This window comes from Henningerozyma blattae, chromosome 3 (assembly GCF_000315915.1).
Source record: "Henningerozyma blattae CBS 6284 chromosome 3, complete genome".
In the NCBI taxonomy this organism is placed as follows: Eukaryota; Fungi; Ascomycota; class Saccharomycetes; order Saccharomycetales; family Saccharomycetaceae; genus Henningerozyma; species Henningerozyma blattae.
In genome coordinates this window covers 173,704-201,665 of record NC_020187.1, presented here as the reverse complement: position 1 = coordinate 201,665, position 27,962 = coordinate 173,704, and the positions used below count along the sequence as shown (strand labels likewise).

The following is a 27,962-nucleotide window of genomic DNA, read 5'->3' as shown; positions in this document are numbered from 1 at the left end:
AGTTACTCAAATCTGAATGCTAACATAAATCGTGTTTATTATTACCAATAAATAATTGTGAACATGCATCTATAAATGTATATAACTTTTTATGTGCCAATTAACAATATAGATAAAGTAATGCATATTGTCGACGAGGAAAAAACAAACCCAATAAAATGCTGAATTAAAAATGCTAATAAAATGAAAACAAAATGGATATGTAAATTGATTGAAAGATTAGTTAATGCAATAAAATGTACTGAACTTGATAACAAACAGAATCAAATTGGCAATAGAGGCACTATTAACAAGTGTGCTAGAAAGTACTAATATTGGAAGCGCTATGACTGGTGCTAGCATTATCATTATTAAAGAAATTGCTTGTTCTTAATTTCTTACTAAATTCATCAGAAATCAAAATATTTTTATTGGATCGTTTTCGTGAATTGGTACTGCTTCTAGTACTTGTAGTATCTGAAGTTGAAAAATTGGATTCAGATATCTTTTTATTATTATCTGCATTGATCTGATTGCTATTAGATTGTAAAAAGTTTAATGGGTGATCACTATCCAACTTTATTAAAACATTTAATTCCAAAGCACGAATAAGTAACTCCTGTGCTAATTGATTGGAAGGATTTATTGATAAAGCTGTATGCAAATTATCAATGGCGTATTGGAATTGTCTTAATTTTAAATAGAGAAACCCCAAATTGCATAATAAGTTTGAATTTTTACCAGAAATTTCTAAGACCGATTTGATTAATTGCACTGATTTTTCAAATTCATTTAATTTTCTAAAAGTATGTGCTAAATTAATTTGAATTGATAGAGCAGTTTTTGAGTTAGGGTTTAAACTCTTATTTGATGCATCCAAGGCTCTCTTTAAAAATTTCTTTGATTTTTGCAAATCACTTTTTTTAAAATACAGAACACCCATTTCATTTAATAGTAAAGGATCGTTTGGATTAATATCGTATGATAGAATAAAATATTCTTCCGCCAAAGATAAAGTATTAATTGACATGTATTGCATACCAAGAAATAGATTTGGTGAATTCATGCCCTGGAAAAATCTAGATGCTGTTGAATATGCAGATATAGCTTGATCATGCTCATTTTCTATTGCAAAGGTATGGGCAAATCCTAGCCATGCCGGGGCAAAACTCGAATCAATTAAAGAAGATTTTGAAAAGTTTTTTCTTGCCTCATTAATTTTATTAATTGAAAAGATAAGTATGTGCCGTATACTGAACCAAGTAACTTCAGAATTCGGTAAATTCTGTGATAGCTTATGTGATATTAAAAATAATTTATTCTTTGCATCTTGCTCATACAAGGACGATATATATACTGTTAAGATGTTTTTATTAAATGCATCAATTTCCAAGGCCTTCTCACAATAATCGATACATTTTTCAAATTTACATGAATTATAATAATTTTCAATTTCAAATAATAAAATATCAATATTATTTTCTAAATTATATTGCTCAATTAAAATATTTTTTGATTCTTTAAAATCAATTTGATTATTATAGTCAATTAAATTTGAATTTGGAGATACTGATATCAGATTTTTTAGTCTCAAATAGTATAGATTTTTAATTAATTCCTCATTATCATCTAAAGTAGAAAAATCTAATTTATTAAGAAGATCTAATTCTTCTTTTGGTGTTAATAGATTTTTAGATGTTAATTGTTCATAAGCTTCAAAATTTTTAATATCTATTAGAATAGAATTAATAAACGACGTCTTTGCTTTATTAAAATTGTTCTGGTATAAATATATACGGCCCCTTAGGTAAGACATTGATGATTCCAAGTCGATTCCAGCATCTAAGGAGCTTTTCTCGCTAGTATTATTTGTAGTGCTCTGATTATTAGTCGTGTTAGAGTTATTAATGGGTTCAGGAATAAATAGAGTTTCTTCACCGATAATATCTAACGCTTCATCAAACTTCTTTAACTCAACAAGGCATAGTCCCATTAAATATCTACAAGGGATACTGATAGTGACCCAATTATTGGTAATTGCACTACCACCAACCGAAGATGTACTATTTGATAACAAATCAATCGCTCTTGTATATTCTCCGCTTTGGTAATATATCTGTGCTAACCAAAAAGCATCTGTTGAGTCGTTTGTCATGGAAAGAATTTTATTGCCAATAAATTCTGCAGTTGAATACAAATGTTGAAATAATGCGTCTTGTCTCCACGATTGTAACTTATCGATAGTTGACATATCTGCAAAATCAAAAGGTTCATTAGTTCCGGTTCCTGTGTTTATATTACTGTTATTTCCATTTTCTAATTCTGCAGCAGATGTAGTAGTTATCAATGTAGTCGTTAGACCATCATTATCTATAGGATTTCCATAGTTTAAGCTATTCTTAGGCACATTAGAGCCCAAAGTAGTAGTATTCCCATCCATAATAACAGGATCTCTATATTCTCTTTGGAAGCTGACCTTTCTAAGACTAGAAGGTAACGCCGAAGCAAATAAACCATTCTTAGACATTGATCCAAGCAATCCTGAACTTTGTTGTTGGCTCTGGAGTTGCTGGCCAGATATTGCTGGTGTTCTATGGTGGTTTGGGGTTGTTAAGGAAGCAGCCTCTCTTTCTCGTTGATGTAGGTTAGAAGGTGTTTTTTGTCCCAATGGACTCATTGTTATAGCAGCCGCCATCGAGGTTAAATGCATCGTGGGCCGCACATTGCTGCCAATATGAAGAGGATTAGTATTACTATTATTGATATTATTAGAGGTATTATTGTTGATATTATTCCTTGGTGATATGCTGCTATTATTTTGATTTCGATTTTGTCCCTGAGACGCTTGTTGATAAGAATTTGGAACTGCCAAAAATGGAGAGCGACCAGCTCTATGATCAGATTCTCCTGTCATTGTAACAATATTTTCTTGATCTCTTTGTTCATTACCAGACTAACATTATTAAATTTGTAAAGCTTAAACGACCATCTTTAAATTTGTATTTAATTATTTGTTTCAAATCTAAATTGTTTTTTTCTTGAATTTGTGTCTTGCCGAGTTTTTCATATTTTAACTTTCACCGAGATCTTTCAGATTGAAAAATTCCGAGGGAAACAGCGATTATATAAGGAAGAAATTTGCGTTTTACAGGGTCAGCTAACTACAAAAATCCAATGAAAGATAAAGAGAGGGCATTACTCGTCTGAGAAATTAGTCACTGGTCATTTCATAATTGATACATATCGGAATGGTATTATTCCTTTAATTTTAAAATGTATATAAAGGAGGGAGCTTTTCATTAATGTTATATTGAATATGTAACTTATTATCTTCTTTGTCATTTGGAAAACGATCAGTTACAACTTGTGCATCGAGTAATACGTTACCTATAGAACTTATCATTAGATTAAAGTTGAAAATGCCAACCACTTTACACTTAAGAGCTGAAACTAAACCATTAGAAGCAAGAGCTGCCTTAACGCCGGCTACTACTAAAGAATTAATTGCTGCCGGGTTTAAAATCTATGTTGAAGATAGCGAACAATCTGCATTCAAGGCTTCAGAATACGAAGAAAACGGAGCAATCATTGTGCCAGCTGGTTCATGGGTAAGTGCACCACATGATCGAATTATTATTGGTTTGAAAGAATTACCGGAATTTGAGACATTCCCTCTAGTACATGAACATATTACATTTGCGCATTGTTATAAGAATCAAGCTGGATGGGAAAAAGTTTTGAAAAGATTTATAAATGGGGATGGGACTTTATACGATTTAGAATTCTTAGTTGATGATAATAATAGACGTGTTGCTGCTTTCGGGTTTTATGCTGGGTTTGCAGGCGCTGCTCTGGGACTGAAAGATTGGTGTTTTAAAAAGACCCACCCTGATAATCTTGACTTGCCAGGTGTAACACCATTCAACAGTGAAGAAGCTTTAATTGAGAATGTTTCAATTGATTATCAGAAGGCTTTAAAATTACAGAATGTTAAGCCACCAAAGGTTTTAATTATCGGTGCATTAGGCCGTTGTGGTTCTGGTGCTATTGATTTTCTAACAAAGAGTGGTATTCCTGAGTCAAATATTATTAAGTGGGATATAAATGAAACTAAAAAAGGTGGCCCTTTTAAGGAAATAGTTGAAGCCGATATATTTATTAACTGTATTTACCTTTCACAGCCTATCCCACCATTTATTGATACTAAGTCATTAAATGTTAATAATAGAAATTTGACGACAGTAGTTGATGTTTCAGCTGATACAACGAACCCTCATAATCCAATCCCGATTTATAATATTGCAACTGTTTTTAATAGACCAACAGTCACAGTGCCACTGGAGAAAGGTCCAAAATTATCTGTTATATCAATCGACCATTTACCCTCTCTTTTACCAAGAGAAGCTTCTGAATTCTTTTCAAGAGATTTATTACCTTATTTGAAACAACTGCCAAATAGAAAGAGAGTACCAGTCTGGGTTAGGGCTAAAATTCTTTTTCAAACGCATTGTGCCCGTGTTAATAGACGTTCTAAGTTGTAATTGTTCAAACCAATCTTGGATCCATTTATGATCTCAAGATGATTACACGATGTTCCTAAATTTTGCCGTATATGAGACAATATTAAATTCATTTATGTATACTTATATAGATATAGATATATATTCTCAATAGTATAAAACGGAATTACATTTTCCTTTATATTTCTGTAAAATTATTTTTCATATTCGACAGTGACTTTTCTTCTTTTATTAGCATTCTTTTTAGAATTTTTCTTCTTCTTTTTATCTTTGCCAAACATCACTTTTTTAAGTTCTTCAGTATCAGTTTCATATTCACTTTGTAGGTCATTTTCTATAGTTGAGTCAGTAGCCCTCTTTTTCATAGTATCAGTTTTCTCGATGCTTTCATCACAGACCGCTAGACAATTCAATCGTTCGCCAACATCATATACTGCTACTTGGTCTGTGGTCTTCATATCCCAAACAACAATCTTACCATCTGAACTAATTGTAACTAAATACTTGCTAAACTCATTGGAATAAAATCTGAAATCTTTAACACGATTAGAATGCCCTAACAAAGAGAATTCTGGTTCAAATTTTTGGCCAGAAATTTCTTCATCATCATTTTCATCTGTCTCCAAGTTAAATAGCTTCTCCGTGTAATAAAAGTGAACATTACCATCACTCATACCAATACATAAGTATTCTTTGTTATCTTTTATAATCTCACTCTCCATATGCATTATAGTTTTTTTACCCATATCTATTTCACAATGAACTTTTGCGGTGGAGGTCTTATAAACCAAAACTTTATTTAGAAGGGCAACGGCAAAATACTCACCATTATTGAACCATCTTACAAATTGACCATTTTGAGAGTATTTTTTCAATTTTAGAACTGCAGCTTTCTTGACAGTCATTAAATTCCATAATCTAATCGTATGATCTTCGCTGACACTTACAGCAATTCTATTTGATGGATGAATATCGAAATCATTAATTCTATTCATATGACCTTTTAATATACCAAAATTTTCCCAATCTTTAACTCTCCAGATAATAATATTTTTATCATCGGAAGATGAAAATAGCCATTTACTTTTATTATCTTCTGTCTTAGAAAATTTCAAACCTGTAATTGAACCTTGGTGAGCAAGTAAGGTACCTAATTCTTTTCTTTTTTGAAGATCGTAAATTCTAATATGTTCATCATTTGAACCAGAGACTAAATACCTTTGATTAATATCCATACATTTTACACTTAAAGAATGGGCTTGGAAATGGAAAATTGGAGTAAATAGAGGTGTTTCTTTATCTAGATTTAGTGATAAACACATAATATTATGTTCATAAGAGCCAATGATGACTCGAAATTGATTTTGTGCCGGCATTTTTTATATTTATAATAATGTGATGCTATAATACAGTTAAGTTCGAGATAAATAAGTAGATATAAATTTATTCTTTTTCTTTAAATGACCGTTTGATACTTGATAAATGATATTAGCCTCTCACCACGATTGGTTGTTAGAGCCTATTAAGAGTTAATATCATGTAAAACATCACCATCATTGTAGATCGATGAGTTCAAATTTTCTCAGAAATACAATTTCACCGAGATGAAAAAGCTTTAATTAGTGGAGCTCACGTAGACAAGTAACAAATGTGATAGCGCCATATAATACAAAATTAATACTAGAATGAGAGAATATAACCATGATAATGCAGCCAATATAAAATCAAAAGACAAAGAATCCAGTGGGATTACCAGCAGGCTCGTTTAAGTTTCCTGTCTTTGGAACTATACCAATCTTACCGAAGTATGAAGAGCGTTTAGCATAGCGTCTAAATGCATCGTAGCAACGTTCACCCCATAGTAACCAACGTTCAATAATCCATCCAGCATCACCAACATTAACAGCTAATGCAACCCCACTTTCTCTGCGAAGTGCTGCTAATAGCATAGCTACTATTGTTAATTCTGCCCCGTAACGCATTAAGCCACTGACACTCATTTCTGGAAATTCTATTATAGTATACTATTCAAAAAATGTTTCTCTATCGGCAAAGTGGATTTCTGTCTTTTTAATATAAATGGTTTATATTTATTCTTCTATAAAATAAATACTTTTGTGCTTTAAATTTGGGCTGACTTATTTCACCTATATTTATTTAGCTGATTCTTAAATGTGCCATTTCGGGTATCGGACTGTAATAGAAATTTGTGTGATGATAAAATAATGGTGACTGGAATTCGCTGCTTGAAGCAAAAGATCTGAAATAAAAATACAATAAACTACAAACTTCCACCTATAGTCGGTCATTACATTATTTAAAATGTCAATAGATATATCAAAAGAGAATCTTTTAAAGTTCCAGGCTGCTAAGAGTTATAGATTACCAGATGCACAAGTTGCTCCTGTGACTTCTTTAAGTTTTGATGATCATGGCCAATTTTTATTAACTTCTGCTGCGAGTGACTCCATGCAACTATATAATGCTGTTGGATGCCGCTTTATAAGTACAATTGCATCCAAGAAATACGGATGTCATTCTGCAAAATTTACTCATGCTCAATCAGAATGTATCTACTCATCTACAATGAAAAGTTTTGATATTAGACATCTAAATGTTGAAACTAATCAATACCTAAGGTATTTTATGGGTCACGGTGCTCTAGTTAGCGAACTGCAGATGTCTCCCTTGGATGATTCATTTTTATCAGCATCTTATGATGAATCTATCAGACTATGGGATCTAAGAATTTCCAAAGCACAAGCAATTATTCCCAGTGTCATACCAACATGCATTGCATATGATCCCAGTGGGCTAGTTTTCGCTGTAGGAAATCCAGAATCTTTTGAGATTGGCCTATATGATATTCACCAGTTGAAAAATGGACCATTTCTGACTATTAAAGTGGATAAAAAATTTTCAAACTGGTCAAAATTAGAGTTCTCAAATGATGGTAAGTACATATTGCTAGCCTCTTCTGATGGAATACAGTTAATACTGGATGCCTTCGATGGTAGTCAATTATTTGAGTTAATTGGCACAAAGCCTTTCCCATTAAGAGAATTCACAGATTCTGGCTCAGCTTGTTTTACTCCAGATGGTAAATTCACCCTAGCAACTGATTACTCGGGTAAAATAGCTGTGTGGAATCATACCGATTCTATAAGTAATAAAGTACTGAAGCCTCAAGGTTATATACAGGCAGCCCAAAATTCTTCTCCCAGGACAATTGCATTTAATCCAAAATATTCAATGTTTGTCACAGCTGATGAAAACGTAGACTTCTATACCTTTGAGGATACATAATCTTCGTTGCCATTTAACAGAATGGTATAAAGAAAGGCACTTCTTTTCACATAATAAATATAATCTTTCCACCTTCTTCAATATCACACAATATCATTATATAGTCATTAGCATACAGTTACGCACTTGTATTTATATACTTTTATATTTAAATTTAATCTGGATTTCTTAATAAAATATTGCCAAGGTTAGCATTAACTATATATTTCTAATAGTTCAGATATATCTGGATATCTGATCTCGCTATTATTGCTATTCCAATTAGCCCAATTCTTTAAATATTTATTACGACTTCTTTCTAACATCTCCATATTTCCTACAATACATAACTGTTTCTTTGGCCTTGTCATCGCCACATTTAATCTTCTTTCCTCTTTGAGGAAACCGACTTCAAATTTTTCATTACTTCTTACAAGAGTTAATATTATAACTTCCTTTTCCCTTCCTTGAAACCCATCAACAGTTTGTATTTCGATTAAGGGATATTTTTCACGCAGTAACTTCTTTAAATATGATACTTGTGCACTGTATGGTGAAATGATACCAATATGTTCTTGGCTGATGTTGCTATCCATTAGTTTAATAACGTGATCCTTCACAATTAAAGCTTCGCCTTCATTATATTTAGATGATATAATATCTGCATTTTCAGCATCGTCTGAACTTTCTGGAAATTCGTCACCTTGGGTGTCATACCATAGCAGAGGCACCATGGTCTCATCATTATCATCAACTCCCGAAAGATCATTTAACAAAAGACGTGAAACAGATTCATCCGCTACCAATTTATTATCATACATTTGTTCTGATGGGAATTGCATGATATCCTTATTCATTCTGTATTGAACATTCAACAAAAGTTTAAATTGATCACCATAATTTTTCACTAGCCTATCAAACAATGTTGTACCAAGAGTTTTAATAATTTTTGAATTATCTGTCGTTTTAATAGTTGGTGATAATTGCTGATTATCACCTGCCAAAACCAATTTGGTAATGTCTGACTTGTAGTGAGATATAATCGGTATCCAGCATTGAGGCTCTAAGCTTTGAGAGACTTCATCAATTATCAATGTGTCAAACAAATTACGATCACCTATATCCTTATAAACAGAACATAATTCTCTACTGCTAGAACCATGCAATGTTGCGACAATAACCTTAGATTTTAAAATGAATTCAGTAATTGCCTTGCCTTCACGTTCTTTTAATTCTTGTCTTAGTTCTTTGACTAGTTTCCACCCCTCTCTTCTATCTTTATCTTTTTTCATTTTTCTTATATCACGAATAGTTTTATCAATATCATTTAGAATATCTTTAAGAATTGATCCAAAATCACCGGTTTTGCTCAGAACGTCCAAAGAATATGATAAATTTTTTTCCAACAGTCTTGCTGGATGACCGATACGCAATAAAGAATCTGGTGGTAAAACTTTAGACAATCTTTCTAAAATTGTATCCACTGAAATGTTAGATGGGCCACACACAAGTACCCTTTGCCCTCTATGAACAAGTTGTTGGATTAACTCAACTAATGTATATGTTTTACCTGTTCCGGGTGGGCCATGAATAATTGATATAGAATTGGCAAGAGAAAATTTGATTGCAGTTTTTTGTGATTCATTTAATTGATCATTTTCAAATTTAACATCTGAAATTGGTGATTGTCTAATAAATTGTGCTTCATTCAATAAGTATTGAACAATCTTCTTATCAGAGAGAAATTTAAATTCTGATAATTTCCTCATTGTTGACTCCATTCTTTTATAGGTAATATCATTAACAGTTTTAAATACATATAACCGTGTACAAGAATATAATTGTATAGCATTCTTCTCTTGATTTTCTTCAATTGCAATAATTAAAACTTTCTCATTAATCTTGGTGACTACCCCAACTACAGCATCAATAGGAACAGCATCTGATTTATTGTAATCTTTATGATTGCGGAGTGGTTTATGATGTTTATTGGACTGTAGCTTTGCCTGTTTTTTATCTTTGGAACTTGAAGTTGAAGGACGAATAGAAACAATGTCACCTGTCCTTATATTACCTCCTGCAATTTCAGTAGAAGTAGCATGGTCTGGTCCTAGTTCCAAAAATAGTTTACCACCAATTCCACTTCTAATATTTTCTAAAATTAGCTTTGATATTGCATATCCTGATGATACTAATGTTTTCAGCGAAGATGATTGCAATAATTCAGTGGTTTGTTTGATGTCTTGAGATTTTTCATATTCAATTGCATTTAAAAACAATTCAGATAACTCCTTACTCATAGTTGCATAGAATTGATTATAAATATACCTTTCATTTATCAAGTAATTTTTTATTTATCACTGTATTCCATTTTTGCGTTTTTTTAACGTTAACTCTCCTTCGATTTATGCTGATTAAAAGTGTCTTCTATGAAAGCGTAAAATAAAAAATATTTCAAATATAACAAACATGCTATTTTTTTTTTTAGATATTGACAGAATATAAAAGGATAGATTATAGATATTATTTAAAGTATCAATAATACTGGTAGAGGACTATTTATGTTTTAGAGAATATATGATAAGAAATAATGGTGACGAAATTAGGAAGACATATCGAAATAAAGGAGGAGCTATACAAGAACAGTCTCTGGTAGGTCACATCACAGTTAAATCACCGAATTTTTCCTTATATCCAGGAACATCCCATTTACCCTTCTTAACCATTTCTTCAACCTTTGCATCAATTTCTGGCTTGGCTTTAACCAATTCATCAACAGTCAATTGATCAAAAGGTCTTGCAGCTTCAATATTTTTCAAAGTAGCACTTAAGTCAGCCAATTCTCTTGCAACAACTTGTTCTGTTTCCTTGGCACTTTGCAATGCTTGCTTTTCAAACTCAGCAATAGTTGACAATTGTTCAGAAGTATTAATTTTAACGGGCTTGTATTGTTGAAAACTCTTTTGGATTTGATCGACGATCTGCTTGTTTTTCAAAGCTGAGCGGTAGAAATCAAAATCAACTTCAGTAGATTTAGTTTGTAACTCTAATAATTTTCTTCTTGCTTCTTCATTACGCTTTTTGAAGGAAGATAATTCGGAAGCTGTACGTCCAGTTAGTTTTAGCTGGGTCATCACTTTTGCCCATTCTAATTTGGTGGCTGCTGATTTAACTAAAGGCATTTTACTTCTCAGTTTAATATACTATGTTTGTGACTAGCTGGTTTAAGTTGATATTTATTGTTGAGTATTATCTTTAACCCTTTCCAGGAACTTTCTTACTTCTTTTAATCTAATTAAAAAAGGCTTTGAATACGTTCCATGTTTTTTAGTTTTATTTATAAGGGATTCGCTAGATCCGAAAACGGCCCCATCACGTGACTAATCGTACAACAGTCTGCAAAGTTGTATTGTGTATATATGACATATAATATTATATACTATCTATTAATAAGCCTATGGTATTTTTGTTGAAAGTTTATGTAACAATATAGTGACTATGTCATCCAAAAAAAAACAAAAAAAAATAATTGCTATAATATATCTAATTCATATCTAAATTGTTTGAATTGGTTAGGTTGTCGTTAAACTGGATGAAGTTGGCTGCATCATATGTGATAGATTCTAAATTAACTGAATCTGTTTTATTAATGTTTATCAAGTTATTTGCTTCAAGGTTAATAGGTGTGGGGTTATTAATAGTAGTTTGGTTAGCTATATCTTCAGTGTTGTTGGCACCAAGGGTATTATTGCCTTCAAGGGGTGCATCTGCACCATTTGCATCAGTATCATTCTCAATTCTGTTTAGATTAGATCTGCTATTGTTGAACGAAGAAAGAGGCTTGTTATGTGTATCAGAAGAGTTTAAAAGAGGTAATTGTTCAGATGGCATAGACATATCTGAAAAATTTATTGGATCTGCAAAGTCTTGATTAGGTGACATGCTCGACGGAAACGTAGGTCCCGTAACAAGTGGAGTGTTTCCTGATGAATACAAGCTATCAAGTAAGTGTGGACTTTGGCCTACATTATTAATCAATGATGCAATAGCATTTGAGTAATTTTGGTTCATTTGGCCATTTGAATGCCCATCATTATTAGATCCGTTTCTAAGTTCATTATTTTCTTGAATATCCATTAATTCTTGCAAAATATCTATAGGTATATTGTTAGAATCATGTAACAGTTGGTGACCGTCCTGATAAACAGAATTAGTTATAGAAGATGGGTTTGGAGCCTCATTAGATTTCGTTGTATCTTGAGAATCTAATAATAGACCTGGAATTTGTAATAAATACGTGTATATTCCTCTTAATGCAAATCGTTTTCTATTAAAGATTTTTGCGCCTCTTTTTAATATGGAGATATAATTTCTTGTTGCATTCTTATAGACTTCTTTTTCTTCAGGAGTACTTGAGGTGACATATAATAAGGCAGCAAATATTGATATTAGTTGAATGTTCGAAGTTGTATTGGAATACCAAAATGATAATTTATGTTCAACTCTCAAATCACGAATAAAACTCAGTGCGGCAAATAATCTGGTCTTTGCAGCCACACGGCATATATTAATTAAATTAGGTGGAGAATTAGCTTTAATGCTTGAGATAATTTTACGATGTAATGTTAGTTCCACTGCAAAATAACTTAATGTTAATGTCGCATTTGATGTAAATTTTTTTTCTTTGTAATTTGTCATTAAAAGGTTAGCAGGTAGACCATGATACCATTCCCTTAATTTTAATTGTAAGGGTTTAGCAATTTTTAAAACTCTATCTAAAGATATATTGTTAGGTAATTGAGAGAATGAAAAAAAGGTGAGTAATATATCACCTAAGATAATACTCAACAATACATTATATTTAAAAAATGAATTAGCTGTTGCTAATTCTTCAGTAGATAGTAAAATGTCGAAGTTTTTGCTATTTGGGTCAGTAGTATCGTGTCCATTAATATTGTCATTATTGAAACGTCTTATAGAGGTTGCAATTGATTTATCTGGAAGATTCTCATCAGTCAAAGGTGGCACAACCCAGTTAACACCCAATTTTAGATGAGAGATTTTAGATTCTTCCAAGGAGATCCATTTCTCTTGCATCCATAATGCCCAAGCTAAACGAATTCTCAAGTTTTTTTCCCATTTTGGTATTTTCCAATCTGAACAGTCCATACCAAGACCCATGTTTTCAGCAATAGAAACAATTGATGAACATAAGGTCCATTTTCCTTTATCTTCTTTTGCTTGCAAAATTAAAAGGCCTGCTTGAATTAGACTAATGTTTGATATATCAATGGACTTCCAAAATAGTGAGATAGCCATATCTTGTAATTCTTTGGCTAACTCCATGCATTTGCTTAAAGTTAATTCATTTGATTTAGGATCAAAATACGCCCAGCGAATAGCTAAAGAATATATAATCGCTAAAAGAGGAGGAGATATTTCAAATTGTGATCTTTTATATTGTTGCAAAAATGCATTTTCATTCAAAATTGGGAAATAAGGATGCACTACAGTGAAGAACAGTTCAATAAGCACAGAATTGTAAGGATGAACTAGTTGATTTATTTTAATAATACTCGCTTGCTGTTTACGTAATAATTCATCATCAAGCTTTTGGTAGACTAGATATTGAGTCGATTTTGAAATTGATCGTATTACCTTAGTTTGAGATACTTTGTAAAGATGAAAATTAGTTGGAGGTAGGTGAGATGTCAATAAAGGATCATAAATAGATGTTGGGCCTAGTACCGTTGTAGAGCTGGGATACGATCTAATATGTGGGACATTTTTTGAAGGAATTCTATGAGCGTCTTGACTTTCTAATGGATTATTTATCTGTGCCCTTGTGGTATTAACATTACTAGTGTCACTATCACTAATACTGGAATTGTGATCATTTAATTGATAATCCATGGTTTTATTGATATAAAGTAAAGTTATTTTCAAAGTTTGTTAGAGATGTTGTTAATCTTAGGTTGTGATAACATGAAGGTACATTTTGTTGCTGGCCTAGAATGCTCAAAAACATCAAATGTCTATTTCATAGTTTGAGTTTGAAAAACAGATGTTGAAGTTTCTAGATAAAAGATATTCTGCAGAATCTTTCATGTTGTAAGTTTCTGAAGGACAGTAGTGGAATTGGAAAAGCACGATTCGAAAATTCGGAGTCGGAGGTTAATGATATAAGCATATTGAAATATTCCGTATACTCTCACCATAGCAGGTATTGTCAAGCTATCATCGAGATGATGTTGAATTGATAATATTGTACGCTGTTTAATATTAAAACTAGACAAATAGAAAGGATATTATTATTATCCATTACTAATTGAAGATTGAAGTAGTAAGATAATAGAAATTTTCAAAATATACTGAAAAATGGAAAACGATTGGAAACAGGCAAAGGATCCTAAAGGAAGAGTTTACTACTACAATTTAAAGACTAAAGAATCAAGGTGGGATCTCCCTAAATCGTCTACTGGCACTAATAAGAGCATATCTACTGAAAAACAAGTTTCTGTAAAAAAAAATGAATTAAAGAACAAAATAGACTTGGAATTTCTAAAACTTCATGGCTGGCGTACTGCTCAAACAAAAGAAGGTCGTATATACTATTATAACGTTGATACAAAAGAGAGTAGATGGGACCCACCAAACTTACCTAAGAATACTTCGTTAAAAAATGCAGATGATATAATAAAGAATGATTCGCCAGTTGAACCACTTTCTACATCAAGACCTGAACAAAATATGCATGATTCTGAAAAAAAGCAGCCAACTTTTGAAAATAAAGCGGATGTTCATTCAGAATCTCTTACGCATTCTAATCTATCTGGTTCTGAAGACTTGGAAAAATATAACAAAAAATCTATGATTCAATGTGTAACTCAATTAACGAAATCTGAAGCTGAAGATCAATTTATTCAAATGTTGACTGAAAATCAAGTGGATTCTACTTGGTCATTTGGAAAAATTATATCAGACTTAGGAACAGTTGATCCACGATACTGGGTAGTTGATGATGATCCATCTTGGAAACAACAAATTTTTGAAAAATATCTATCAAATAGGTCTGAAGATCAATTAATAAAGGAATCTAATGAAATAAGTAAATTCCATGATGCCTTTATCTTAATGCTGAAAAGTAAATCAGAAATAAAGTATTACACGAGATGGGGCACTGCTAAACGAATTTTTGCAAACGAACCTATTTACGTCCATTCAGCTGTCAGTAAGCATATACAGAAAAAAGTATATAAGGAATATATCGATAGCCTAATAAATGCTCAGGAAGCTTTTCAGGCTAAAACTAAAGAGCAAGCTTTGAAGGAACTGAGGCTATATCTGGATGATATTATTTTCAATAACAGTAGTATTAATAAATCTAAATCTGCATCTTCATCACTATCATTACCATTATCTTGGTCTCATTTATACGATCATTATCTTTTTGAAAAAAGTAAACGTTATACCGCAAACAAGCATTTTAAACTTTTGACGCATGAAGATGTACTAAAATTATACATCGAATTGTTAGAGAAATATCAACAGCGACAAAAGCAATGTTTAATGGATTTGAATAAAATCAATTACACCAATGATCGTTTAGCTCGTGATAATTTTAAAATACTGCTAAATGACTCAAATGATTTTAAGATCCGTGCAAATTCAAAATGGAGTGATATCTATCCGATAATCAAAAATAATAAATCATTCTTAAGACTTGTTGGTCGAAATGGTTCCACTCCATTAGATTTGTTTTATGATATACGCGAAGAAAGAGACGAAATTATCAATGGGCAAAGGTCTATTGCAAATCAATTATTGATCGATAAAAATTTTCAATGGATAACAAATGATGAAGAACGCATTGATTTTAAAAAGATGACACACGATAATTATCTTTCTATTAAAGAAATACTTTTGAACGACTCCATGTTTAGTGCCTTAGATGATGTAGATTTAGATATTATTATTGAAAGGCTTATTAAACAAAAATGGGAGAAGAATATGGAATATTTTGAACTACAACAAAGACTTCTGAATGAAAAAATACATAATTTCAATTTGTTATTGAGCAAATACTATCGAGGTTCCGGATCTTCAAAGGATGATTCCTGGAATTCTGCAAAAGGGCATTTGAAAGAATTTAAAGAATTTAAAGATTTAGAAAATAATGAAAGTTTAATGATTGAGAGTTTTAATAATTTTATACACAATGATTTAAAAATAATTGATGAGGTTCAGACCGGTGAGCCAACTACAGCTTCTGTAAATCAAACTCTAGCCATAGCCCCTGTTACAAGGCCATCTAAAAAGCGTACTTTACCGCCAACTACGGAATTAGATTATTAATACTCCCGTGTACTATATCTAAAGCAATATATGTATCGTTATATGCAAAAACATATAAATTCGTCTATAAAAACTAGCAATAATTAGCATTATTTTTCTTTCCGTTTATAATAATCTCATTCGATGTTGTTTAATTAGATATGCCAATATATAAGTAGGTTTTAATTTATTCATCTCCTAATAGAGAACTTAAACCTAAGAAACCAAGTAAAGCAAATTTCGCATATTTATTTTCAGTAACCCAAATTGTTACATAACCCAATAATGGGAAATAGCCCTTAACAGTACCAACAATATCTTTATCCTTTTGCAAATAAACTTTTCTGTTAGCATATAAAGGAATATCATTACCAGCATTGTTGTCACCTTTTGTTAAAAGAAACTGTTTATTTGTCTTCTCACTGTGGTGTTCTCTCAAAACTCTGTGAACAATTGGAATTGGCTTACCTTCAACTTCATAAACAACGATATCACCAACCTTGCTCTCCACATTTCTGTTCCATAAAAATAGAATATCACCTCTTTGAAAGGCTGGTTCCATTGAACCAGATAATACGACAACAATTGGCGAATGTGAATTTGCAAAGATTGAAAGGCCCTTCCACATCATAAATGTGGAGGAAAGAACAAAGCAAAGATTAAGTAATTTAGTTAGTTCGAGTCTAAGATTCATTGTTCCTTATGAGACTTAAAAATTCTATATATGGTGCTGAATCTGTTGAGTAATTTTATTAATAAACTACTTTACTGGTTTCTTAATTTTCTTAGTTTTTTAATAGTTTTAATAAAGTAAGATCTGAAATTTCCGAACTGCAACAAAAATCATATTAGCATGTTAACGTTGAAAAATGAACAATCTCAATACGTTGAAAAATAAACAAAGATTTATGAACAAATAGTTATATTATTTCATATTTATTTGAAAAAGGATATTTATGTAATATTATCTTGTTGTTTACAAGGAGTATTTCTCTATTATGGGTATGTCTAATAAAATTACAAATATTTAAACTATTTACATGCTATAATATAAATTCTCAATAGGTGAATTGAAGTTTTTTCAATTTATTGATTAAATCTTCTTCTTCTTGGAGCTCTTTTATTGATGGTTCGTTTTCAAAACTATCCACTCCAATTAGAGTTCCCTTTTGATATTGGGTCATATTTATTGTTTTCATCTTAACGTAAGAATTGAAATCTGCTAGAATAGTTTGATCATACCTTCCAAGATCTCGGTATATAATATCTTGAACCTCTTCATACGTCTTCAGCCATTGCATCCAAGCTAATCCGTGTAAAAAAGAATCTGCAAGATCATCATCCTTTCTAACTCCTGCAGGTCTGTCAATTTTAATGCAATCGTATAATTTATATTTTTTATTCTCCTTAATAACGGGTTGGATTCTATTATACCACTCGTCATTTAATTGAACTAACAACGGATTACATCGTCTTTCCGTCTCACTCAATGAGTCATTTCCTATTTTCCCTAATGACTTAGCTTTCATAGCGGTTTGTAATATACGTTTTACTAGCTCTATTCTAATAGTTTTAGAAACTTTAGGGTTAGAAACTTTAATATTTTTAGGTGGAATTATTGAAGCCATGTCTACACTTGATTTGACAGAGTTTACAACGTTCTTTAATGGTGCTAAATATGTATAATCACACCAATAGGAAACCATTCGTTGAGGATCTGATGAGATTACATGTGATTCATCGTCATGATGATTTTCTATTTCTAAATTACACTTCCAGAGATCTTGTGTCGAAAATGGTTTATTTTTTAAATTTGAATATATAATATGTTCCAAAATATTAGATTTAATCACAGGTTCTAAAACCGATTTAGATGACATAGTACGAAGTCGTTGTCTTTCAAGGATATAGAGATCGGCTCCTTTTATTTCATTTTTAATATACTCTGTAATATTATACGCTAACTGAGACATTATTTCTGGTGTGGGTGAGAAATGTTTATCCATGATACCACCGAAGGCTTGAGCTATATGAAACTTTTTCCATTCCAATAGCAAAGGTAATTCCTCAGCTGTTCTATCATATTCTATTGCATTTTGAGGGTTATAATTGATATTAATTAAGCCTCTATCACTATATGTTGGTCGTTTGTGTTCTAATTCAAATTTGGTGAAGCTAAAATTGGAAATACCGGTATCAATCGCAATGATTGAAACAGAGCCTTTTCTTTCCTTAATATTTCTTAATCGTTCAAGAATTCCTCCCTGCCTTAATATTAGCTTTGTACACTGTGTTTTACAGTTTCCCTGTTTAGCACCAATTGATAAGGCTAGCTTCCTTAATGTTTTTGCATTAGCTTTCTTACAATACAATTCAAGGGCTCGTATTGGATATCGTGGATTATAAATCTTTTTCATAACTTATATATCTAAATTCAGTCAATAAAGTTTCAGATGGAAATATTTTATTTTCAAAATATCTGAGGTTTTCGAGTATGTGTCTTCATTGTATTTTTTTTGTTTTTTGTTTTTTTTGATTAGATAGTGTGTTTGTATGTGCGTTTTTTACTATGATAAACTATATAGATCTAGATCTAACATTTTGTCAATCCGTGACATACTGAAAAAATTAAAAATAAAACGACACAAAATCGTTCTAGCATTAGGGTATAATTCTAAATATATATATATATATAGATAGATAGATAGATAGATAGATATATTAATTAGGTAGATGAACCTATTAGTTATAAAGTATTGATATTTGTAATTTTTTTGCTAAACTTTTTTTCCCTTACTAGAGATATTTCTCAAGAGAAGAACTTTTCTTTAGAAATTATCAAGATAAAGATCAATTAATAGGGGAAGAAAATAAATAAAAAAAAAAGAAAAAGAAAAAATATTATAAAGGTAGGATGCCAAAATTTCCTCTAGAAGAGTGGAAACTACCACACAAGCATCGTTTTTTAATTTTTTGTCGTACTAATCATAAAGAAAAAAAATTACAAAAGGAAAGAATTAAAAGAAGAACTGAGGCTCATAAAAATAAAAATGTAATTGGGAAGCATGTGGATAATACTAAAAATAGTGATAGTCTCAATTCCATTCAAAACTCCTTCATGTCTTGGAGGAAAAAAAAAATACAAAATACAAAGAAGAGTGAAACTAGAAATTTAAAAGTCAAAAATCTTAATACAGTTTCAAAAAAAGTGGGAGAATCCAATAAATTAGAAAATTATGGAAAATTTAAAGAGTCTTCAAGACCATCTACAAGAGGTTCTGTTTGTATTTCTCCTTTAGGTTTGGATGAAGAGGGGGAAAATTTTACAACTGCAATAATTGATTCAACTGGAAACCAACAAAGCGAAAAATCAGATGTTCAATTTTCCTCTTCTTCCAAGAATCAATTACCATTAACACCTTCAAGTGTATTATCAACTACAACAAATACCAGTGGTTTTGATGATTCATGTGTTTTCAATTCAGCATCGAATGGAAGCGAATTATTATCTCGAGCAAGTAAGCTAAAAGGAGTTAGCGATAAACTAAATGATAAACAAAAAATAAAAGAATTTAAAAATAAACTCCATAGTCAACTGCCAAATAATGGTAGGCAATTTGAAAATACTTTAACTTTTGGTAATATATCAAGAAACAATAGCGCAGAAAGTATTAGCAGTCAAGAAGTTGAGCTTGTTAGCTATTCTAGTCCTAATTATTCAAGTGATTCGTATGAAAGGCAGGATTTCCATAATAATGTATCCGAAGATGATGATGGCGGCTATCAAAAAGTGGAATGTAATGAAGTTTCTGATAACGAAGAACAATTTCGAACTATAAGAGGGAAAGGATCACAAAGGATACAACAAGATATAAAAAAAGAAGTTGAAAGGCAAAATAATGCATTAGAAGGTCGAAGAAGTTCAAGGCCTAGTAGTAATGTATCTTCTTCCCATATGGATTCCAAAGTAGACTGTGATAGGGATTCTTGTATAAATAGAAAAGAAAAGAGGAAGAAAAGAGAAACAAAAAAAAAGAATCATAATTCTGAATATCAGAGATCCAGGTCCTCAACAGCTGAGAGTATGTTTAAGAGAGTTGGTAAATCACTATCGTCGTTATTACTTTCTAGTAGACTAAGTGGCTGGTCTAACAAATCAACAACTGATTTAAATATTCATTCAGAGAGGAAAACAAAATCTGCAGGAACTGCTATAGATAATAAATATTCATCTGCTACTGAGTCTCTCGAGTCTCAGTTAAATATCCCAATGGATGGGTTAGTAACAGATACTTCTAATACAAGTCCTGAGGCTGAAGAGGAACGAAAAGTTTATAAGAAAGCAATGAAATCCAAGTCTTCGCCATATGGTTCTACAGAGGGTTGTTTCATTTAAATATCTTGTACTACAAATACCTTACGGATAAAATTTTTTTCACAAACATAAATACCTTTGCATATATATAATTCATATATTCTAAATAAGTAGCAGTATATATATACTCTAAATAATTCTTGGAGTTGCATATCTTGTAGAGTAAACGAGTTTTCTAGTGTTACTCCAAATTTCGAACTATTTTTAGCATGGAATGTTTGGAGGGATCCATAACTATAGTAAACCGGTGCACGATTACCAGATTACCTAAAAAAAAAAAAAAAAGATTCTTTCCTTCAATTACAAGGCAACAGAGATTTTTGAAGTTAGTAGTAATATACTTTTTTTTTTTGTTCTTACAATGGCATTTTTCTATGATCTCACATAATATTGAAGTTCAAAAAGTCTGATACTTGAAATTTTTGCATAACATTAAAGAAAATTCCGGATTGGAAAAGAAAGAAAGAAAGAAAGGAAGGAAGAGAAAGAGAGGGAAAAAAAAAAAAATACGATCAGACTAATATTTATATATATTATTAAAACGTTGACTTATTACACCAAAAAAAAAAAATTTAAATACTATAAAAGCATAGTATTTATTAAACTGCTTCTTCGATCGAAGTTATTATTCTTTATACGATCTAAATCTGCTAACATCTAATCACTAAAGGGGAGGGGGGAGCTAATTTAATACAGTAAATCATTATCAAATATTAGTAATATCTATCTATTATGATAAGTTCTGAACAATCTAAAGAAACTAGTCGTCCAAGACAAGGAAGTGCACCTACTATTCAATTTAATCATCAAAGTCAATCCAATACAAGTGCAGCCAACATCATTCCTCAGCCAGTTTCAATATTAACATCAAGAAATAGTTCTTTAACTAGTACTAATAAATCAAATAATGGTGGGAATAGTGGGATAGGACCGACTTCACCTAATGGAAGCACGACAAATACGACTCCGAAGACAAATAAAATGAGCTCATCAAGCATTACGGATTTACACAACTATAAAATGAACTGTACAAGTCCAAATGTAACTTTACTAAACACATCATCGAATGCTAATAACAAGAGTAGTTCTACTACAAATTTAATGAATATTAATATTGTAAACCCTGCTTCAAATTTAGCAGGAAATCCTTCTACAAATCCATCAAGTTGGGTACCTTATGAATGTAAAAATAATGGTGGTACAGTAGTATCTTTTACTTCCGATGATCCCAAGAAAAAACAGCCACATCATAGATATTCAATTTCTTCCAAGCCAAGTAAAAATACAACTAATTCCTCTTCGAATGCTACATCGCCAAATAATAGCTTTACAGACCTTTCTAACTTGCCATCAAATAATAATGTCAACATAAGTCCGAATACCAATTTAAGTTTAAATTCGATATCAATATCAAGCACGACACCAGAAATATATCCACATATAATAGATAAAGTTTTAAATTCTACTAGTTCAGCAACAGCAACGACGAGTAATTTGAGTGATGATTTTGAATTGAATAGTTGTAGTAAAGATTTATCAAATAATAAACTGGATATGAATACAGTATTTAAGGATAATACATCTATAAACGATAAAGGCAATAATGACGAAGATGAAGTTGATAAAAATTCTATTGTACATATGCCTGGTGATTTTGTTTATTTTGATATGAAAAAATCAACTTTAGAAGAAACTACACAAACAAATAAAAATAAAGTATGTACTACATCAGTAGTAATACCATCTACTACTGCTGCGACTACCACAACAACGGTAACAACCGCAAAACAGTTGCATGGAACAAATATGAATTCTAATAAAAGAAAAGTTATTCAACCACCGGAATCTCAGATTCCGTTTATGGAATATTTTACCAAAGAAGATGATAGAAAAATTCATATTTTAATAGCTGCATCAGGATCTGTAGCCACAATAAAAGTTCCCATGATTATTGATAAACTATTTAAAATTTATACACCAGAAAAAGTCTCAATTCAATTAATTGTTACAAAACCTGCGGAACATTTTTTGAGAGGTCTAAAATTATCAACACATGTAAAGATTTGGAGAGAGGAAGACGAATGGTCACATAGTAAGAAAATCACCGATCCAATATTACATCATGAATTAAGAAAATGGGCGGATATATTTGTCATTGCACCATTATCAGCAAACACATTAGCTAAAATGGCGAACGGGATTTGCAATAATCTATTGACATCTGTTTTCATTGGATGGCCAACCAGTGTGCCTATATTGGCAGCACCTGCAATGAATACGTTTATGTATTGTAATCCAATGACGAAAAAACATCTAAGGATTCTTGAAGAGGATTATACATTTATTACGATATTGAGACCTGTTGAAAAAGTTCTAGTTTGTGGTGATATTGGTATGGGTGGTATGAGAGAATGGAATGAAATTGTTGAGATTATTCGTGGGAAAATTTTGGAGATTAAAAAACTACGAGAAAGTGAAGGTGATGAGAATATAATTGATATTCCAGAGGATAATGAAGATGATACTGCAGATGTGGAATGTGATGATGAGAATGAAGATGATGATAGTGATGTTGTTGACGAGCCCGATTCTGAAGATGACGATGATGAGAGCGATGATGATGATGATGAGAGCGATATCGAAACGCACTCTTTGAATGTCGTGAACATTGGTAACGACTAATTATAGAAAGTGTTGTGAGACATAAACAAGTATTGGTATTTTATATAAGTGTATGTTTGTTTGTTTTTTTTAGTATTTTTTTTTTAATTTTTTTGCGAATTTACTGTCGCGAATTTACTGGCACCGCCGCTTGTTACGGATAGAATTTAAAATTCGGATTTTAATTTCAAGATGATTGGGAAGTATTGTGTATATATATATATTCATGTATGTATTTCAACATCGCACGTCGAGTGAGTTAGCGATAGATAATACAACGAAACAATGTCATTTTTAGGGTTTGGTGCTTCTCAACCACAATTAACTTCTGAACAAAAGATTAGTGCGGCAGAGACCGAATTGGATCTTGTTACGGATATGTTCAACCGTCTGGTCAACAATTGCCATCAGAAGTGTATTGATAGGAGTAATTATAGCGCGGGTGATTTGAACAAGAACGAATCTGCGTGTTTGGACCGTTGTGTTGCCAAGTACTTTGAAACGAATGTGAAAGTTGGTGAGAACATGCAAAAGATGGGACAAAACTTTTCTGCCGGTGGGAGATTTTAAGGTGGGTTGGGGTACTAGGATTCTGCTTCGTGTATATATATGTATATAAAAAAAGAGAGAAGAAGTATAAATATTTGTTTTAATATTTGTTTTTTTTTTTACAGGAATGAATAGGGTCATTATATAAGCGTGGTTGCAAGAATATTTGGTATGGCTGTGATGTCTATTCGGCTCGGCCAAAGCCCATGGCACGCGCCAATCTAAGTGCCCAGCCATGCCAACTGTTCAACTTGGGTCTAACATCCAACACGACGCCTTCTTGTTCCGCGTAGAAGTCTATTACATAATCGTACTGGACACCGTGATTATCTATGGTCCAATCATGTCTATCAAAGGGTTTTGATAGACCCATGAGATGGTATCTCATCCAAGCTCTGGGGGTTAATTTTTTGGAATTTCCTTTGAAAGTGGAGAGGGTCAGGGATTGGTTCGTGGGGGCTTCCCATCTACGAATGTAATTCCAAACTCTTTCGTTGACGGAATTGTGGATGGGGACGACGGTCTGCATGTCATGTGGAGAAGGGTTCCAATTTTTGCGGACCATGGCGTCGTAGAATTGTTTTTCGGAAGGGTAGATCCAGTTTGAGTGGGAGTCAGTACGGGGGATGGAGGATATTTCACGATGGGCGTCTAGGGTGGTTGTGGTTGTGGTTGCGGTTGCGGTTGCGTTTGCGTTTGCATCCAACCATGCTTGTCTGGCTTCTGGACTTACAGGACATTTTGACTCATCAGACATTGCTTGGCGATCGATAGAGAGAGGGAAAATATTTTTTCTTTTGCTCGTGTCTTGCTCGAGTCTAGTGTTTTATCTTTTTTCCTTAAAAAACCTCAAAAAGTGGGATTCCATATATAAGAAAAATGGAATTGATATTGATCTGCATTTTCGGTTCTCGGCCAGACGGCGGAACGCGACTGCGACTGACGGGAAAACCACAGGACGATCGACATACATACACAAGACGATCGACATACATACACGCATTGAAAATGGGCTGTAATACAAGTACGTTGCAAGACCCTGGACAGGAGCTTGATCCATTTTTACAAAGCAAGCACGCCAACGATTTGATCGAGGGCCAACTACAGGCTGGAGGGAAGGCTGCACAACAAGAAGTCAAGTTGTTGTTGCTGGGTGCCGGTGAGAGTGGTAAATCGACGGTATTGAAGCAATTGAGGTTATTGCATCATGGCGGGTTTTCGCATCAAGAGAGAAGACAGTATGCCCAAGTGTTGTGGGCAGACACCGTACAATCCATGAGAGTGTTGATAGTGCAAGCAAGAAAGCTGGGGATCTCGTTAGAATGCGACGATCCGGGGAACTCCGAATTGTGCCATGCCAAACAGCTGGTGATGAGGTGTCAACCGTTGGCACACATCGATGCAGCTGCAGCAGGAGGCCGGGAATTTCTCAGCGAATACGTAGTGAGGTATAGTGAGCGTAGTGAACGCACAAGAAGAGCCGCCAGCACTGGTCGAGCAAGAGCCCTGGAGGATTCCAACGAGACTGGGGAACAAGACAACGCCTCCTCGGCCATTCCTGAACTATCGCAACTGGCCGAAGCTGCTGATCCAGAAGCCATGTTTTTGCGTAACACCTCCACGGCCTCTTCCGCCCAGCCTGCACCCGCGGAAGTCGCCTCGGCAATTCAATTACTATGGGGACAAGACACTGGCATAGCTCAATGCTATGCTCGTGCCAACGAGTTCCAACTAGAGGGCAGTGCTGCCTACTATTTTGCCCATGCGCTGGATTTTGCCCAGCCAGATTACGCATGTACAGACCAGGATATCCTACAAGGCCGTGTCAAGACCACCGGCATCACCGAGACTGAGTTCCATGTAGGTGGAGCCAAATTGCGTGTCTTGGATGCCGGTGGTCAGAGGTCAGAAAGACGCAAATGGATCCACTGTTTCCAAGACATCACGGCAGTATGTTTTGTGGCAGCAGCAAGCGAATACGACCAGGCCTTGTTTGAAGATGCCCGTGTCAACCGGATGCGTGAGAGTGTGATGCTTTTTGAGACGCTGGTGAATTCGAAATGGTTCCGGGACACACCGTTTATCTTGTTTCTGAACAAGACGGACCTGTTTGCACAGAAGATAGCCAGAAGTCCACTACGAGCCCATTTCCCGGAATACACAGGTCGTGTGGGCGACGTGGAGGCAGGCCTTGCGTTTCTGGAGAGCAAGTTTGTGTCGTTGGCCAGGGGGACACGTGCAGTGTATGTGCGGCGCACGTGTGCCACGGACCGGGAGACGATGCGGTTTGTGCTGGGGGCTGTGACGGATATGGTTGTGCAGCAGAATTTGAAGCGGAGTGGGTTGCTGTAGGGGCACTAGGGGGAGGGGGAGGGTCAAGGGTCAAGGGTCAAGGTCCAAGGGCCAAGGGCCAAGGGTCAAGGCCAAAGGTCAAACTCGAATGCGCCCCCCAATCCCACATCCGGTAAGCCGATAGCGCCACTCGCCTTGCCTTGCAGCCGCCACGCGCCCATTCTGCGTGCGCTGCGCGTGACCATTACCGGGCCGGCCCCCTAAATATCAAACTATATATACACACACACACAGATATATATACTGTCCTCTTTTCCTTTACCATATATTATATACAATCCACCAAAGACACCCATACTCTTGCCCTAGTGCCTCTCTCTAGTGCCCCCCCCCCAATGTTCAGACTAGTAGCTAAAAGATCCTTCTCCTCTACCTCCACCAATCTACGTAAAGTCGCCGTGCTCGGTGCTGCAGGCGGTATTGGTCAGCCACTATCTCTTCTATTAAAACTAAACCCAAGAGTCACCGATTTGCGTCTATACGATTTGAAAGGTGCCACCGGTGTCGCTGCTGATTTATCCCATATCCCCACAAACTCCGTCGTCAACGGTTACACTCCAGAAAATGACGGACTGTCCACTGCTTTGAAAGACGCAGAACTAGTGGTCATCCCAGCAGGTGTCCCACGTAAACCAGGTATGTCAAGAGACGACTTGTTCTCCATCAATGCCGGGATCGTCCGTGATTTGGCCACTGCCGCTGCAAACAATTGTCCCAACGCCTCCATCTTGGTCATCTCCAACCCTGTCAACTCGACAGTCCCAGTAGTCGCCCAAACTTTCCGTAAATTGGGTGTCTACAACCCACGGAAATTGTTCGGTGTCACCACTTTGGACTCTGTCCGTGCTTCTCGTTTCATTTCCGAATTACAAAATACTGATCCAACAAAGGAATTTGTCTCCATCATCGGCGGCCATTCCGGTATCACCATCATCCCATTATTATCTCAAACCAAATACAGCGAAGAGATCACGCCAGAACAACGTGACGCTCTGGTCAACCGTATTCAATTCGGTGGTGACGAAGTTGTCAAGGCCAAGAACGGTGCAGGTTCCGCCACTCTATCCATGGCTTATGCCGGTTCGCGTTTTGCCAATTCCGTCATGGCTGGTCTTGACGGCGAATCCGACGTCGTCGAAGCCGCCTTTGTCGAATCCCCATTGTTCAAAGATGAAGGTATCGAGTTTTTCGCCTCGCAAATTACTTTGGGCAAAGACGGTGTCGAAAGGATTGGTGAATTGGGTCCTTTGAACGAATATGAAAAGGGTCTCTTGGAAGTTTGCAAAGAAACTTTGAAGAAGAACATTAAAAAGGGTGAGGATTTTATAAATAATGCCTAGTCACCTGGGTGGCTCGGTCTGGTGCCTCGATCTGGTGCCTATTATATAGTATTCACCATTAAATATTCCTAGTAAATAGCCGCACGCGCACTCGCACAATTATATATTCTTTATAAATATCAAAGGATTTTCCCTCACGCTCCCTTTCCTTACGCCTCCACGCTGCCCTCCACCAATGCTCCAAGTACACGGCAAACTACTAGACAACAACACTCGCTGTCACCATTGGCATTCACCCTTGGATATCATCGCTTTGAAATTCAAATGTTGTAACCAATTCTGGGCCTGCTACCAATGCCACCAAGAACTCGCAAACCATCCTCCACAGCGATTCGACATCCATTCCACTCCTCAAGAAAACGTAATCCTCTGTGGCCTCTGTAACACCCAAATGACCTTCCAGCAATACTCGGCCACCCTTTCATGTCCTCACTGTCATTCCAAATTCAATCCTGGTTGTAAACTCCATTACCACTTATATTTCATAAACTCGTGCGAGCGTTAAAATAATTCGCCACTATCAAAAAAAGACACCCAGGCTAAAAACACCCAGGCTAAACACACCCA

The 27,962-nt window shown here is 34.2% G+C and overlaps 18 protein-coding genes across 18 annotated transcripts; 9 read left to right on the top strand and 9 right to left on the bottom strand.

Moving 5' to 3' along the window:
- Positions 1 to 298: 298 nt before the first annotated feature.
- CDC16 (anaphase promoting complex subunit CDC16) lies at positions 299 to 2,893 on the bottom strand (the record flags this gene model as incomplete). Its single annotated transcript, XM_004179387.1, has 1 exon — positions 299 to 2,893. One exon carries the CDS (start codon positions 2,891 to 2,893, stop codon positions 299 to 301), a length of 2,595 nt encoding a protein of 864 aa, XP_004179435.1.
- Positions 2,894 to 3,398: 505 nt separating this feature from the next.
- On the top strand, positions 3,399 to 4,520 carry LYS1 (saccharopine dehydrogenase (NAD+, L-lysine-forming); the record flags this gene model as incomplete). Its single annotated transcript, XM_004179386.1, has 1 exon — positions 3,399 to 4,520. One exon carries the CDS (start codon positions 3,399 to 3,401, stop codon positions 4,518 to 4,520), a length of 1,122 nt encoding a protein of 373 aa, XP_004179434.1.
- Positions 4,521 to 4,693: 173 nt separating this feature from the next.
- On the bottom strand, positions 4,694 to 5,875 carry MAK11 (Mak11p; the record flags this gene model as incomplete). The annotated part of the gene is made up of 1 exon (XM_004179385.1): positions 4,694 to 5,875. The coding sequence occupies one exon, from the start codon at positions 5,873 to 5,875 to the stop codon at positions 4,694 to 4,696; it is 1,182 nt and encodes a 393-aa protein (XP_004179433.1).
- Positions 5,876 to 6,223: 348 nt separating this feature from the next.
- Positions 6,224 to 6,499, bottom strand: MCO12 (Mco12p; the record flags this gene model as incomplete). Its single annotated transcript, XM_004179384.1, has 1 exon — positions 6,224 to 6,499. The coding sequence occupies one exon, from the start codon at positions 6,497 to 6,499 to the stop codon at positions 6,224 to 6,226; it is 276 nt and encodes a 91-aa protein (XP_004179432.1).
- Positions 6,500 to 6,821: 322 nt separating this feature from the next.
- Positions 6,822 to 7,805, top strand: SWD2 (WD-repeat containing protein SWD2; the record flags this gene model as incomplete). The annotated part of the gene is made up of 1 exon (XM_004179383.1): positions 6,822 to 7,805. The coding sequence occupies one exon, from the start codon at positions 6,822 to 6,824 to the stop codon at positions 7,803 to 7,805; it is 984 nt and encodes a 327-aa protein (XP_004179431.1).
- A 194-nt stretch (positions 7,806 to 7,999) lies between these two features.
- Positions 8,000 to 10,084, bottom strand: HCS1 (ATP-dependent 5'-3' DNA helicase HCS1; the record flags this gene model as incomplete). Its single annotated transcript, XM_004179382.1, has 1 exon — positions 8,000 to 10,084. One exon carries the CDS (start codon positions 10,082 to 10,084, stop codon positions 8,000 to 8,002), a length of 2,085 nt encoding a protein of 694 aa, XP_004179430.1.
- A 357-nt stretch (positions 10,085 to 10,441) lies between these two features.
- Positions 10,442 to 10,966, bottom strand: ATP7 (F1F0 ATP synthase subunit d; the record flags this gene model as incomplete). Its single annotated transcript, XM_004179381.1, has 1 exon — positions 10,442 to 10,966. One exon carries the CDS (start codon positions 10,964 to 10,966, stop codon positions 10,442 to 10,444), a length of 525 nt encoding a protein of 174 aa, XP_004179429.1.
- A 361-nt stretch (positions 10,967 to 11,327) lies between these two features.
- Positions 11,328 to 13,697, bottom strand: DAL81 (Dal81p; the record flags this gene model as incomplete). Its single annotated transcript, XM_004179380.1, has 1 exon — positions 11,328 to 13,697. The coding sequence occupies one exon, from the start codon at positions 13,695 to 13,697 to the stop codon at positions 11,328 to 11,330; it is 2,370 nt and encodes a 789-aa protein (XP_004179428.1).
- A 465-nt stretch (positions 13,698 to 14,162) lies between these two features.
- On the top strand, positions 14,163 to 16,139 carry PRP40 (snoRNA-splicing protein PRP40; the record flags this gene model as incomplete). Its single annotated transcript, XM_004179379.1, has 1 exon — positions 14,163 to 16,139. The coding sequence occupies one exon, from the start codon at positions 14,163 to 14,165 to the stop codon at positions 16,137 to 16,139; it is 1,977 nt and encodes a 658-aa protein (XP_004179427.1).
- A 166-nt stretch (positions 16,140 to 16,305) lies between these two features.
- On the bottom strand, positions 16,306 to 16,812 carry SEC11 (signal peptidase complex catalytic subunit SEC11; the record flags this gene model as incomplete). The annotated part of the gene is made up of 1 exon (XM_004179378.1): positions 16,306 to 16,812. The coding sequence occupies one exon, from the start codon at positions 16,810 to 16,812 to the stop codon at positions 16,306 to 16,308; it is 507 nt and encodes a 168-aa protein (XP_004179426.1).
- Positions 16,813 to 17,176: 364 nt separating this feature from the next.
- On the bottom strand, positions 17,177 to 18,535 carry TBLA0C00910 (uncharacterized protein; the record flags this gene model as incomplete). Its single annotated transcript, XM_004179377.1, has 1 exon — positions 17,177 to 18,535. One exon carries the CDS (start codon positions 18,533 to 18,535, stop codon positions 17,177 to 17,179), a length of 1,359 nt encoding a protein of 452 aa, XP_004179425.1.
- Positions 18,536 to 19,032: 497 nt separating this feature from the next.
- TBLA0C00905 (uncharacterized protein) lies at positions 19,033 to 20,514 on the top strand (the record flags this gene model as incomplete). Its single annotated transcript, XM_004179376.1, has 1 exon — positions 19,033 to 20,514. One exon carries the CDS (start codon positions 19,033 to 19,035, stop codon positions 20,512 to 20,514), a length of 1,482 nt encoding a protein of 493 aa, XP_004179424.1.
- Positions 20,515 to 21,225: 711 nt separating this feature from the next.
- Positions 21,226 to 23,175, top strand: CAB3 (phosphopantothenoylcysteine decarboxylase complex subunit CAB3; the record flags this gene model as incomplete). The annotated part of the gene is made up of 1 exon (XM_004179375.1): positions 21,226 to 23,175. The coding sequence occupies one exon, from the start codon at positions 21,226 to 21,228 to the stop codon at positions 23,173 to 23,175; it is 1,950 nt and encodes a 649-aa protein (XP_004179423.1).
- A 264-nt stretch (positions 23,176 to 23,439) lies between these two features.
- On the top strand, positions 23,440 to 23,724 carry TIM10 (protein transporter TIM10; the record flags this gene model as incomplete). Its single annotated transcript, XM_004179374.1, has 1 exon — positions 23,440 to 23,724. The coding sequence occupies one exon, from the start codon at positions 23,440 to 23,442 to the stop codon at positions 23,722 to 23,724; it is 285 nt and encodes a 94-aa protein (XP_004179422.1).
- A 163-nt stretch (positions 23,725 to 23,887) lies between these two features.
- CYT2 (cytochrome c1 heme lyase CYT2) lies at positions 23,888 to 24,460 on the bottom strand (the record flags this gene model as incomplete). The annotated part of the gene is made up of 1 exon (XM_004179373.1): positions 23,888 to 24,460. One exon carries the CDS (start codon positions 24,458 to 24,460, stop codon positions 23,888 to 23,890), a length of 573 nt encoding a protein of 190 aa, XP_004179421.1.
- Positions 24,461 to 24,582: 122 nt separating this feature from the next.
- Positions 24,583 to 26,055, top strand: GPA1 (guanine nucleotide-binding protein subunit alpha; the record flags this gene model as incomplete). Its single annotated transcript, XM_004179372.1, has 1 exon — positions 24,583 to 26,055. The coding sequence occupies one exon, from the start codon at positions 24,583 to 24,585 to the stop codon at positions 26,053 to 26,055; it is 1,473 nt and encodes a 490-aa protein (XP_004179420.1).
- A 335-nt stretch (positions 26,056 to 26,390) lies between these two features.
- Positions 26,391 to 27,395, top strand: MDH1 (malate dehydrogenase MDH1; the record flags this gene model as incomplete). Its single annotated transcript, XM_004179371.1, has 1 exon — positions 26,391 to 27,395. The coding sequence occupies one exon, from the start codon at positions 26,391 to 26,393 to the stop codon at positions 27,393 to 27,395; it is 1,005 nt and encodes a 334-aa protein (XP_004179419.1).
- A 175-nt stretch (positions 27,396 to 27,570) lies between these two features.
- HOT13 (Hot13p) lies at positions 27,571 to 27,900 on the top strand (the record flags this gene model as incomplete). Its single annotated transcript, XM_004179370.1, has 1 exon — positions 27,571 to 27,900. The coding sequence occupies one exon, from the start codon at positions 27,571 to 27,573 to the stop codon at positions 27,898 to 27,900; it is 330 nt and encodes a 109-aa protein (XP_004179418.1).
- Positions 27,901 to 27,962: the final 62 nt, after the last annotated feature.